The following is a 13,231-nucleotide window of genomic DNA, read 5'->3' as shown; positions in this document are numbered from 1 at the left end:
TGACATTATACTCAACATCTATTACTTTCAATAAAACATCAACATATAATCCTCTGTTAATTCTCAATTATATGAAGGACATAAAGTCTGGATTGTAATAAGTGAAGATGCTGAGATCTTGAGGGATCCATTAGTGTTTAATGTTCTGTTGGGATTTAAAGGGTTTCTGTTGTGTGAATTTTTTGGGTCACCTTAGAGTAGAGCCTGTGCTTCAGTCCAGGATGGGCCAGAAAACATTGATGTTATGCTCCATGCTGCTTTATTTAAGAGGTGGTAACATTTCAGTTGCTGATGCAGTGAAAAAGTTATGCAAATTCACACATGTTTTTAACTGCAAGAGGTTCAGATTTGACACTGTATGTGTTTGTTGGTAATCATTTCAGAAATACCTGAAAAATAACAGTGTTTTTCTGTAAATGTTTAATGAAACTTTCTGTAAAAGTTTTTTTTTTTTTTTTTGCATTTTAAATAAATTAGTTAATTTCAACGTTATTTGACTTTGACATTGACTTTTTTTTTTTTAATAAGGCTCAGTCTCGGGGTTTCTGGTTTACTTACGGCTTTGAGTCAATTCCAAATCTAAAACCTGTAACAGTTCCAGAGTGTTTTCACTGTTACTGGTTGACTATATCTGTTTTACAATTATCTTTCTGGTCACCAGGGGGCAACGCCCTCAGGTAAAGGGGTTATAATACCCACATAAAGAAGAATGAGTGATCTAGCTTGTAAGCCATGTGGTGGCTCGACTTGGAGATGGCTCACTCTTTTAAATAAAGAGGGGTTTTGAGTTGAGGCTCAACTTTTATGCCTCTGTTGGTTACTAATTGAGGAACAGTGTGTTTGCAACGCTCAATGTAGGCCATATACATTTCCTCAATTGTGTTTGTTTGATGTGCTACCCGGAATCAATGTATTCAGCATGGATTTAACCCCAGCATAAGATTTTTTTTCTGTTGGATTACCTTGGTGGATTATATTTTTCCTTTTTCAACCTTTAAGGACTACAATTTTTTGTCTGAGTGAGTTTTTTTGCTGTAATGGGACTGTGGTCACAAATGAACTAACTTTGAACTGAATTATTGTGTGCTGACAGTCTTAGGCTATGTTTACACGGAAACGATCTGAAGAGAAAACGCAAAAGTGGCGTTGCGTTATCACTTTTTATTCTGCGTTTAGACAAGCGTTATGAGGGTGAATCTGCGTGCATATGGTGATGCAAAAGTGTGTGAAATTCGATGTAGTGTGCACTCCAGGCGGCTAGGTGGGAATGTGAAGCACTGAAAGTGAAAGAGACGCTGACACCAGTGATGCGCGGGTCAATGTATAAACAACCCGCACCCGACCGACGTTTTCAATAACCCGCCCGCAACTCGGACCGCAAAAAAAAAGAAAGAAAATATTGTACCCGACCCGCTTCCTGACCCGCGTTTTTTTAAAGTAGCTAGTAAATGCTCATCGTAGTCATTGGGCCATAGACGGAGGAACTAGGGGTGCGCATTTTTCTGAATGCTGTATGATATCGCCTAGTGTTTTGTAATAAAGGCTTGATTTATTCATTTAATTCGTTTCATTTTCTTAACAATTAAGATGCTGCATGTGTTTATCCAGTCTAATCGAAGTGTGTGTCTCTCCCCCGACTTTCCCAACAAAAACCCCGCCCCCTCTCAGCAAATACATAAAACTCGCATTACTGAGCTATATGCGTTTAAAAGTAGCCTATTAAAATGGCACAATGGCATTGCTCAGTTCAAAGTGTTGGGAAATCAGGCATTTTGTCCCGCGTCAGCTTTTAGTCAAAAGTTAATAACGCGCTCAACATTCAAAAGGTAAATAAGGATTTCCCACTGTCATCTCTGATGAGCTCGTGCGTCATCCTCGCGCAGTTATTCAGCCAATAAAGTGTACACTATGTATTTCATAGAACATTGTGTCTAGTACTATATAAAATACAAAGGTTTAATTGGCATCTTTATATCAAACTAACCGACCGACCGCGACCCGAATATCATTAAAAATATTTTTGGATGACTCGTAACCGCGGGTAACCACGGGTGACCGCAGGCACCCGCTCATTTTGGATCAACCCGCGCATCACTGGCTGACACTGTTTTTCATGTTTAATACGGTAAAGCTGCTGCTTTAACCCTCAGTGCTCTTCGCGTGTCGCTCAGATAACATTTTTTTTTTAAAATTGTCAATGAAATGAATGCTGTATTTTTGTTTGATAATGTTTTGTTATTTTCCTGTACTGGCGCATGCCTGTGGCGTAAACGCGTACGTGACGCCTTCACTGTCTAGCAGACTTTTGCGTTTTTACCGTTTTTACCCTTTAGACGAGAACGCGACGGTGGAGCGTTTTTAAGAGCGTTTTTAAGATTTCCACTCTGGAGGGTGGTTTCACTTTTTTTGCGTTTTTAAGCCCCAAAAACACCGTCGCCGTGTAAACGAAAGGCACATCCGATATAATATTTTTACGTTTTCACCCGTGAGCGTTCTCGTGTAAACAGGGCCTGAGTGATCATCGCTGCACTGTAAAACCTAACAGTAATATGTACTAAATCAAATTGAGTTCACTGCACTCAAATATTATTGAAACTTGAATGACTGAAACAGAACTCAAACTGAATGAGTTATAGAACATTTCTAGATCCCAGAATGATAAATTGAATAATAATTGTATAATTAAGTGATGATTGAGGATTAGTGCTAAACACCTGCTGTTAACAAGAGAAACACAAGAACTACAACTGACTTCCAGCCACATCCTTAGATGAAATAAACTGAAGATAAAAGAGGAGGATTACACCAGTACACAAACAGCATTACCAGCTTCACTTATTATTAACCAGTTTGAATTATTATTATTATTATTATTATTATACAGTTAATATTATAATTAACAGAGGTTTAGATGTTGATGATGTTTCGTTTAAGGTCACCATGAAGCGTTTGCTTTAGTTGGGCTCTTGACCCTTGACATTTTCTACATAAGATTTTCTTTGGCTGCTATATTGTGTGTTTATAAAACACATTTGTAATGGCACAAAAGTCATGGAAAATTATTGTTTGAGTATAGATGGTTGAGAATTGATGATGACAATCAATCATTTTGAGACTTGATTCACTGATCATATTCAGAGTCTAATCCCCGATAAAAAGGGCCACATATTAATAATTTTGTTCAAAACTGTGTTTCAACCGAATAAGCGCCAGCAATTCTATGTTCATCAGACAATATGAAGAATTTTACCAAATGAATGTGCACAAGAAGTTTCACAAAAAAAAAAATTGTATTTCTAAGACTCACACAGACATCAAGATTCAAGCATATGAATCTCAACAATGGTGACCATTAAAAAAACTATTCATGTTGCAATGCATGCTGGGTACTAGCATAATACAAAATGTATCCATTGCTCCCAGCACACATTGTGGCATGAATATTATTTTATTGGTCACCGTTGTTGAGATTCATATGCTCATTCTTGATGTCTGTGTAAGTCAGTATGAAATCATAGAGGTTTTAAAAATCGGATTGTCACTACAATGGACCTTACAGTAGAATCAGGGTTCTGTTAAAACGAATAATACAAGTAATACATCACCTGTTTACTCAGAGATTAGGCTCTGGAAAAGATCAGAGAATCAAGTCATTAAATGTTGATTTGCATCTTCTAAACACAACCACTTGTTCATATTTTCTTTTGGCTTTTGTGCCATAACAAATGTGTTATATAAACACTCAGTTACAGCAGCCAGAAAAAAATAACTGGTGTCATAAAGTCAAGGGTCAAGAGCCCAACTAAAGCAAACACTGACCACTATCATGGTGTCTTTAAATGAAACAATAAATCATCATCATCTAAACCTCTGTTCATTCACAATAACAACTTCTGTAGATGCATGACAAAAGTAAAACTGGTTAGTAATAAGTAAAGCTACTAATGTTGTTTGTGTAATGGTTTTAACCCTCTTCTGCTGAGAATTTGAGAGATTTAAACATATTTGATCTTAAGTTGATTTCATAAGGCTGTGGTTGGAAGTCGTTGTAGTTCTTGTGTTTCTTTTTCCTTCAGTGATTCTGCATGTTAACAGCAGGTGTTCATCACTAATGCTAACTAATCACTTAATTCATCACTTAATTCATCACTTAATTAATCACTTAATTTCTTGACTGCAATGTATACTTTTATTTAACTCAACTGAGATAAGTTCAGAGTACTCATAACTATTGTTTTTTATAAACTTAATTGAATTGAGGTAATCAGTTTCCTCAAATGTAATGAGTTAGCTTAACTCATTGGATTTGACTTTGTATATGATATTGCGAGCTAGCAGGAACTGCAAGTGCTCTGAGTTCATTTAAAGTCTTTTCAATTTTTTTACTCAAAATAGTGAGGTTTCAGCTATATAAAGTATTTAAATGCAGTGTAAAGTTTAATTGCGTATTAAGAAATATCATTGTTTAGTGGACTCGATTAAAATAAGTTCAGAGTACTCATAACTATTGTTTTTTATAAACTTAATTGAATTGAGGTAATAAGTTTCCTCAAATTAAATGAGTTAGCTTAACTTGTTGGGTTTTACAGGATTACAGGTTCATTATGTCCATTACACATAGATTATCCATATTATCATTTTATGATTTTGTGTTTACATTGCATGGACTGAACTAATATTGAAGCACTCATTGGACTGGGTTTTGGGTGATTGTAGCTTATTATTGCTTTATGGTGTTGATACATTATTTTGATATATATTCATTTTGAGCTGGTGTTTGGCAATTATATTTGGATATGATTCCCCCCTTATTTTATTTGTGTTTCATTTTGTCTGATATTAGACAAGTTGTTATAAACCTATTCAGGCCCAGTGCAAGGCCAGTTATGGGTTAGTGATTGGCTGAGACTCGGGCCAATTTAACACTTAATTTTCACACACTTTAATCCAGATATGTGCCACTCCAGGGCCGTCATTCTTTCTGGCATGTGGGCCGTGGGAAAAGGGACGGATGCATGGACCATAGCTGGGCCAGAGAAAATGTGAGCAATAAAGGGAATCAAACTAACAGATAATGAAATAAAAATATTTTTATTTTTAAAGGCACAAAATTAAGCAGTTTTATTGCTAAAACAATTAAAGCAACACCATGTAGTTTTTCAACATTCATAATATATTTCTAAGACCCTTGTGATGGTACATTGACATACAATAGGTTGAATGACATGTAGCAATAGCCTGACGGGGTCTGTAGCGTTTTTACTGGCACTACGGAACTCCGGGGTTCGGGTAGTGACCCGAGAACAAAAAGAACTACAATATTCGACTGCTTTACGGCATACCTCACTTCCCCCACCAGCCCCCCACTTCCTCAAATTCGGACGTGAAAGTCCAACTAGCGTTTGTTTGCCGGCTGGTATAGCATCTGTATGGTGTTGTCACGGCCGAAGCAGCAACTAAACCGAAGAAGGCAAAGGTTTTGTCGGAGGAGACTAGGAAGAGAAAAAGGGAGAGTGATAAAATCAAAGGCCGGACGAGGATCAATATTGGTCCAGCGTTCGCTCGCTGGCGGGAGCTAAAGGAGGAGGAAGGGTGCCCGACCGATTATGACTTGGCTGTCATGCTGTTGGACTATTAAGTATATTGCTTGCATAATATCTCTAGTTTTTCAAATTTGTTGTCTGCCTGGCTATGTTACAGAAGCTATCTGGTCCTCCATTTATCTTCATGAATCAAGTAATACTAGTAGAGGAGCGAATTATCAAATATATGGCTATTACCTACCACAAACATTGAATTTAATTAGCATATCCATTCTGTTAAACAGTAGTCAATAGGCTACTATAAAGACGCTGGCTTGTAAACGTGAGCTACGCGATCTTTTGGCATTTGAAAAAAATAAAACCCATAAAATTATATTTATATGACATGCTGACGTATATGCCACTGTACCTGGGATGAAGACATTTCATACGCAATACAGGCAGTCTGCCCAAGACGTGAGTACTACTTCTGCAGAGTTCGGGGGTATCGACTTGTCAAAAAATGCACGTATATCCCCTGCTGTAACCATGACAGATTTTACGACAGTAGTAGAAGACAATACTGTTTCCCAACTGTAGGGGGACCCCGAGAGCAAAAGTTACATGGTGTTACTTTAAATGAAAACTTTAAAATCAAGTGAAACATTTCAGAAAAATAATTCAAGATTATAAAAGAATAAAGAGACTTGATTGAATCTAATAGATTTGATTAGACTGAAATGCCTGTAGGAAACTACATTAGCCAAATGTAACTGTGCAGTCAGATATACTCTGGACGCACAACAAATCTAAAACTGTAGTCATCAGGACAGGGGTTAGGCAGACCCATACTACTGTTGGTTTGAATCACTGCCATGGTGTTCTTAAATTCTTGAACATGAAAGACATTGTTTTGATTTTTACAGGTGAGAATCAATCTGTTGCTGAAGCGAATGGTGTTAGTGTAACTGTTCTGATTATCATTAGTAAAGAGCCTTGCAACAGGAACAGAATTACATGAAACTTGATGGTTAGAGCATTCATGAACAGTAAGAAAAACCCGGGCTTGCCACAAAACCCTTTGCCCTCTGTAAAGACCACTAGGGTGAACAGGAAAGTAGATGTTTTGGATTCTGTTTCTTTGTTCAAGGTGTGGGTGTTTGAAGCTGGTAACATTGATAATTAAACTCCACTCATCAGTGTAGATTCTGGGCAGATAATCATTACTCATGTTGTCCATTTTATTCCTGATCTTAGAGAAAGGCAGAGCATTGAACTGAAAACCTCTGAGAAGACCATTTAGGTACAGTTTCTCATGATTCTGATGGAGAACACTTGAGGAAAACTGCATTTCATACAGTTTATCCACTGGGATCAAGAGGAAGCGGATGTGATTCAGGAGGCTGGCCTGTTGTTCTGAACTAATTTTATCACTTTTGTCTTGGATCCATGTCTCCAGAGCTTCAAGAAGAAAAGCTTCATCCTTCACAACCAGGTCTGAGCGCTGCAGCAGAGCGTCCATCATGTTGAAGGAGATGGTGCTCCACAGCGGAGAGCTTATGAGGAACTCACAGTTCCAGGAAAGATACTGAAGGACGTTCTCCTGCAGAACAAGGTCACCTGTGCGGGCGCCATACTCGTACATTGATACCTGCGTCTGGAAGGTGTTGTCTTCGGGAAGGAGTGAAGTGAAGACCCTGCCAACATCCTCCATAAGCTTCTTCACCCCGAAGATAAATGACAGCTGATGGAGACATTGAGCCGATGTGATGGAAACATCAATCTGACGTGTGTACAAATACCTGAGAAAAACAGTGCAGACACTGTAAACATCTTTCACCCATAATATATTCAGTAGAATTATGATATGCACTATTCAAAGCAACAATCTCAATGAATTGAGATAATTGGATATAGCTACAAATTTAAGTGATCTTAAGAAATGTACCTGAGAAAAGCAGAGACATGAGGATGGCACACCCGGCTGACATCCACTGTGAGGTTCCTGGACTCATTTGTTATGTTTAGTTCTGGATAAATCATGAGGATCAAACGGTGTGCACAAAACGCCAACTCTGCCTCTTCACTGAGGTCTCGTACATTAATGCTGAAATCACAACCATCTCCACTGTCAAACAGAAGACCAAGATCATCAGACAAACCCAGACTGTTATCCACAGAGAACTGACGATTGCTGGTTATGTTTGCACCTGCAAAAAAAATTATAATAAAAACTGATTCAAATTATGTAAATAATAGATATACAAGTGCACAACTGCAAATATATCTCTTGTAGCCAATTTTTTTACCAGAATCACAGATCACGCCTGCATCTTCTTTATGTGTGCAGTCACTAACACCCCAGCCATTGAAGCTGCATTCAGACAATGAGCTTTCTGAACCTTTACAGTTCATTTCATCCATCCAGACAAGACCAGAGCCTTGAAAAATCAATATAATTTGGGGTTAAAAAAATAGACAATTATTTTTTCATAATGTGTAATAATAAAATGGACTGAGGATCATATACCTTCACCATATTGTCCTCCAGACGTAACTGAGATTGCTCCAGGGAAACCCATCTGACGACACACCACTTGTGCTTCGGCCACGTCCCATCCGTCATCACAAACTGTTCCCCACTGTCCATCATGATAGACCTCCACACGACCAGAAGAAGGAAGATCCCCCACCAATCTCATGCTGCCCTCCTGTGTTGGCTGCTTTGGTTGGTGATCTTTATCCAGCGTCAGAAGATTTAAAGATTTATATATTTTATTGAAAAACATGCTCACAAAAAAAAGACTTTAAATCAGCAAATAAAATGTGTTGGTTAACCTCACCTAACTGTGTATTTGTTGTTTTAACAGATGTGTTTGGTTGTAAAATTCCATGTGTAAAACTTTGAAAATTACATTTAACATAAAAATATGTTGTAATGTTTACAAATATTACTGTGATATTGTATTTATTTTATATAAAACTCACAAATACAAATACTGCAAACAAACAAGAGCTATTCACACTCTTTTTTCAAAAGGAAATTGTTACTACACCATATGCTTGTTAAGTAATGTAGACACTGGAGAGATAGATGGAAGGTGAACAGTGAGTTTATTGACAATAATGGGGCAGTGATGAAGTGAACAGGTTAGAGTCCAAAGGATGATCTTGAGGGAGACACAGAGGAATGGATGATGCTGGAGACAGGGAGAATAGTCCACTATGGGTTATTGAGACTGGACAATGAGCTGTATTTAAGTGTGTGTACAAGTAGTGTAGGTAATGAGGGTGATGTGTATGTGATTATGAACGGTGGGAACAAAAAGAGTAATGGGAGATAATGTGCAGAACTGTGCACAGCAAAAACTCCAGTGTTAAATTAACACTCCTGGGAGTGTATATGAGTCCGCACTCAAGAGTGTAAAGTGTTAAAATATGAGTGTTAAATGAACACTCAAGAGTGTTAAAGTTAATGAGATAATTAAGTTATTAATTAAGTGATGATTGAGCATTATTGAAGACACCTAATGTTAACAAGCAGAATCACTGAAGGAGAAAATCACAAATTGTAAGTCACCATTATGGAGATCAGTGTGTGTTTTAGTTGGGCTCTTGACCCTTATATTATTAACTTTAGATTTTGGTTGTCTGCGTTTTCTGATAAATAACAGTCAGATGAACAAAGAGAAAATGTGATCTGATGGTGTTGGTCATGTTTTGACAATCATATTGTGATCTGAAATAAACAAAACTTAATTACATAGATTGGCTTAACTTGTTTTAAAAGCAGCTCTCTAATACTAAAGTGTATGATTTTCAGTATTTTTAATATAACCCAAAATATTTAATAAACATTGTTCTGATAAAGAGACTTTTAAATACTTTATTTAGAAACACAGACATCAATAATCAGCCTGTGAATCTCAACCATGGTGACAAAAATAAAGCATGTTGCAGCGGCTGCCACCAATCAACTCATTAATGGCTCCCATCATGCATTGCGGAATTAACAAATTATGTGAAGTAATTTCATTTTCCTAATTGAATATTTTGCTTGTCACCATTGTTGAGATGCATAGACTGAATCTTGATGTCTGTGTGTGCCTAAAATGAAGTTTTTTTTTTTCAAAACAACTTTAAAATAAATTCTTCAATATTTATTTATCAAAAATGCTGGATATTTATGTAGAATCACAGTTATGCTGTAAAAAACAACAGAAATTTTAATCAGAAATAAGGGTTCAGTTATCAAGTTCATATTATAATTTTCATAACATAGCCAACAGATCACTTTTTTTCTTTGTCCATCTGTCTGTTGTAAATTAATAACAGCAGGCACACAGAATTCTAAGTAAATAATATAAGGGTCAAGAGCCCAACTAAAGCAAACACTGATCTCCATAATGGTGGCTTACAATTTGTGATTTTCTCCTTCAGTGATTCTGCTTGTTATCATCAGGTGTTCATCACTAATGCTCAATCATCACTCAATTATTAACTTAATTATCTCATTAACTTTAACACTCTTAAGTGTTCATTTAACACTCATATTTTAACACTTTACACTCTTGAGTCTGGACTCATATAAACTCCCAGGAGTGTTAATTTAACACTGGAGTGTTTTCTGTGAACACTGGAGTTTTTGCTGTGTGACAGTAGCCCCCCCTTCCGGAAGGCATGTCCTCGCGCCATGTAACATTCCAGAGGTGGGGGGGGTAGGAGGATGGGCACTTTGGAGACTGACGAGGAGGTGGAAGCCTCCAGGGCGGTGCTGGTCAGGCGGCCAGGGGCGGAGCCGGCCATTAAGGCGGCTAGAGTGGAGCCGGCAGCTCGGGAAACCAGGGTGGAGCCGGCAGTACGGGTGTATGACCTCCCAAAAAAAATTTATTGGGGAGCTCCAGGCATCGCTGGAATGGACTCTGGATGGGGGCAGAGACTGGAGCTTCCACTGGACTCTGGCGGAGACTGGAGCCTCTTCTGGGCTCTGGACGAGGAAGAAGACTGGAGTCACCTCAGGACTCGGGATAAAGACGGAGGTACGGCATGGTGGCTGCCATCTTTGACGAGGGCTCAGGCGTGGCGGCAGCCATCTTGGCAGAGGGCTCTAGAACGGTGGCGGCCATCTTGGCAAAGGGCTCTGGAAAGGCGGCCATGACGGGACAAGACTCTGGAACGGCGGCCATGGCGGGACGAGATTCTGGAACGGTGGCCATCTTGGGACGAGACTCTGGAACGGTGGCCATCTTGGGACGAGTCTCTGGAATGGCGGCCATCTTGGGACGAGACTCTGGAATGGTAGCCATCTTGGCTACACCCACTCCACAAAAGCCTATATATTTTCCCGAGGTCCCGCACCAGGTCTTCGTCTCCGCCTTGAGGCCTGTGTGGAAGAAAACACTCAATGATCGGTCGGGGAAGGAGGTAAGGCACGCCAGGTCGAGGAATGCCACGGTGTGGGCCTCTAGAGAATGCTGGTCTTGGTCCAAGCAAAGCATAAGCATCGCTGGATCCATTTTCTGTCTTTCTTCTGTAATGCAGACACTGAGAGGAATATGGAAGGTGAACAGTGAGTGTCATGAACAATAATGGGGCAGAGATGAAGTGAGCAGGTAGGTTAGAGTCCAAAGGATGATCTTGAGGGAGAAAGAGAGGAATGGAAGACGTGGCGAAAGGGAGATCGCTGGAAACAGGGAGAATAGTCAACTGTGTAATCGAGCTATGTATGGCTATTTATTAAGGAATATTAAATATTCCTAAATGAAGAAAAAAATATAATTCCATGTAATATTCACAAAGTTTTATCCTTTATTGTGTACATATTGCACATAGATGTTCCCATATAAATGTGAATGTATGTTCACACATACACTCACACACATTCATGGAATGAGTTAAAACAGATTTCTAGTTCCCAGCATGCTTTGCTTCTGACTGTTAAAGGAGAGCAAATGTTAAAAGTAAGTGTTATTATATTTAAACTGTACTTTCTGTAATAATTATCACAAAACTACCTTAGATTTATTTTGTACTTTTTCTGTTATACTGTGGTGTAAGGTACATACATTTATTAATGAAAATATTCAATGTTCAAGACCATCAGTCTCTCTCTTATGGAAAAATACTTTTTGGTTTCACGGATTATCCTGAAGAAGATGGAAAATATAATTTATTTATTTATACTTTTGAACAAATTGTATAATTAAATGTTAACCGATCAGAAATACAATTTTATATGTTTGTTGACTAAAGTAAGGCTATATGTAAACAGTATTAGAGACTCTGAAAAAGAAAGCTGTCAAGACTTTAAAAATATGTAAAATTGACAAAATATTTATTTGATATTTTTATACCTGAATGCTCTTTTATTCTGATATTTATGTTACTATCCCCTGGCACCCTTTAATTTTTCTTTTCTTTTTTATATAGTAATTGTTTCTTTCTCTCTTTTTTGTATGGAATGCATAATGTTTAATACTTTTATTTGTACAAAATGTGTTGATTGAATTAAAAAAACTGCAAACAATGTATTTTATATAAAAAAGAAAGAAAAGGTTTACTAACCAAACGGCGTCCAACGACGTGCTGAAACATGAAGAAACAGTAGATGCAATAGAAGATACACGATTGTTCTCATGCTGGAAATATGCAAACAGCAGAGACAGAAACACAATTCTCAACTGAATTAGTTACAAAACATCTTGCCTTTCCTTTAAACAAGGATCAAAATATTTAGAAACTGGGATAAAAAGCTGTGTAATCACATTTAAAGACTACAAACATTTTTATCAACGAAAATGCTAAATTTGAATAGTTTTATTACTACAACATATGCATTTAAACAATAACTATCAGTCAGCACATCTGGGCTAAGGTTAGTATCAGAAATATGTATTCTTTAGTTAATAATTCATTTCACACGAACTTTGCCTTGTTGTTCCGTCCGTGCTGCTTCAGATCCTTTTCATGCAGTCCAACAAGGATGATACAAACACAAATGGTATCTCCTTCTTCTTCAAAGTTTCTTGGTCAGATACACAGTTTATATACTCTTCTTGTTATGCATATTCATTTGATATAGAACTTTCACAATTGATTGGATAAACAAATTAACATTATCATAAGCCCTCCTACTTCCGTTTACCATATGTGGACGTTTTTACCTCTTTTCAAGGACACGTGTCAACAGTTAAAAAGATAAAAAACATGTTGAAACACAGTTGGTGCTCCAGCAAGGAAAACACTACTAAGAGAATGATGGGAGAGAACGAGCGCCTCAACTCTCTGTTCTCTGCTGAAGCGAAGTAGTCCACTTCTGATAATTTGTGACAAACCTGCTATAATTAAATGGTCAAAGTCAATTGTATGATGGATCAAAGTAATTGTAGACCTATTTGCTGCATTTTTGTTTTCTGCAGTGTTTTAGCAAAATTTGCTTTTTTCTTCTTATTGTCTTTCTGCTACTGTTGTTAAAATAACCTTTAAGCCTTTAATGTGGCGCTCTTTAGCATGAGAAAGAAGCAACCCGGATGGAGCAAAAAGGGCGTAGGTTTGGTCTCAGCTTTGGTGGGGACATCCCACCCCCACACCACCCCCTTATTTTTTTCAGCCAATCTAATGACGCCGTTCCTTCGTCCTGGCCGTCGGAATCGATCCAATAGCTGCAGCAGGGTTTTTTCCTGGCTCAAAACTAGGCGGAGTTGGTAAAA

At 37.9% G+C, this 13,231-nt stretch overlaps 1 protein-coding gene across 1 annotated transcript in view; it reads right to left on the bottom strand.

The window, feature by feature from the left end:
- Positions 1-12,599, bottom strand: part of LOC307010354 (putative DMBT1-like protein) — a 44,656-nt gene extending 32,057 nt beyond the window's left edge. The window contains exons 1-2 of the mRNA XM_079634964.1: positions 12,448-12,599; positions 12,087-12,160 (exon numbers count right to left, since the gene is read on the bottom strand). Coding sequence (XP_079491090.1) covers positions 12,087-12,159 — 73 coding nt within the window. The 5' untranslated portion in view covers position 12,160; positions 12,448-12,599. The remainder of the gene's footprint in view (positions 1-12,086; positions 12,161-12,447) is intronic.
- Between the last annotated feature and the right edge of the window lie 632 nt (positions 12,600-13,231).

The sequence above is a fragment of the Phoxinus phoxinus genome (genome assembly GCF_949152265.1).
Source record: "Phoxinus phoxinus genome assembly, chromosome: 1".
NCBI lineage: Eukaryota > Metazoa > Chordata > Actinopteri > Cypriniformes > Leuciscidae > Phoxinus > Phoxinus phoxinus.
This window is presented reverse-complemented; position numbering and strand designations above follow the sequence as displayed.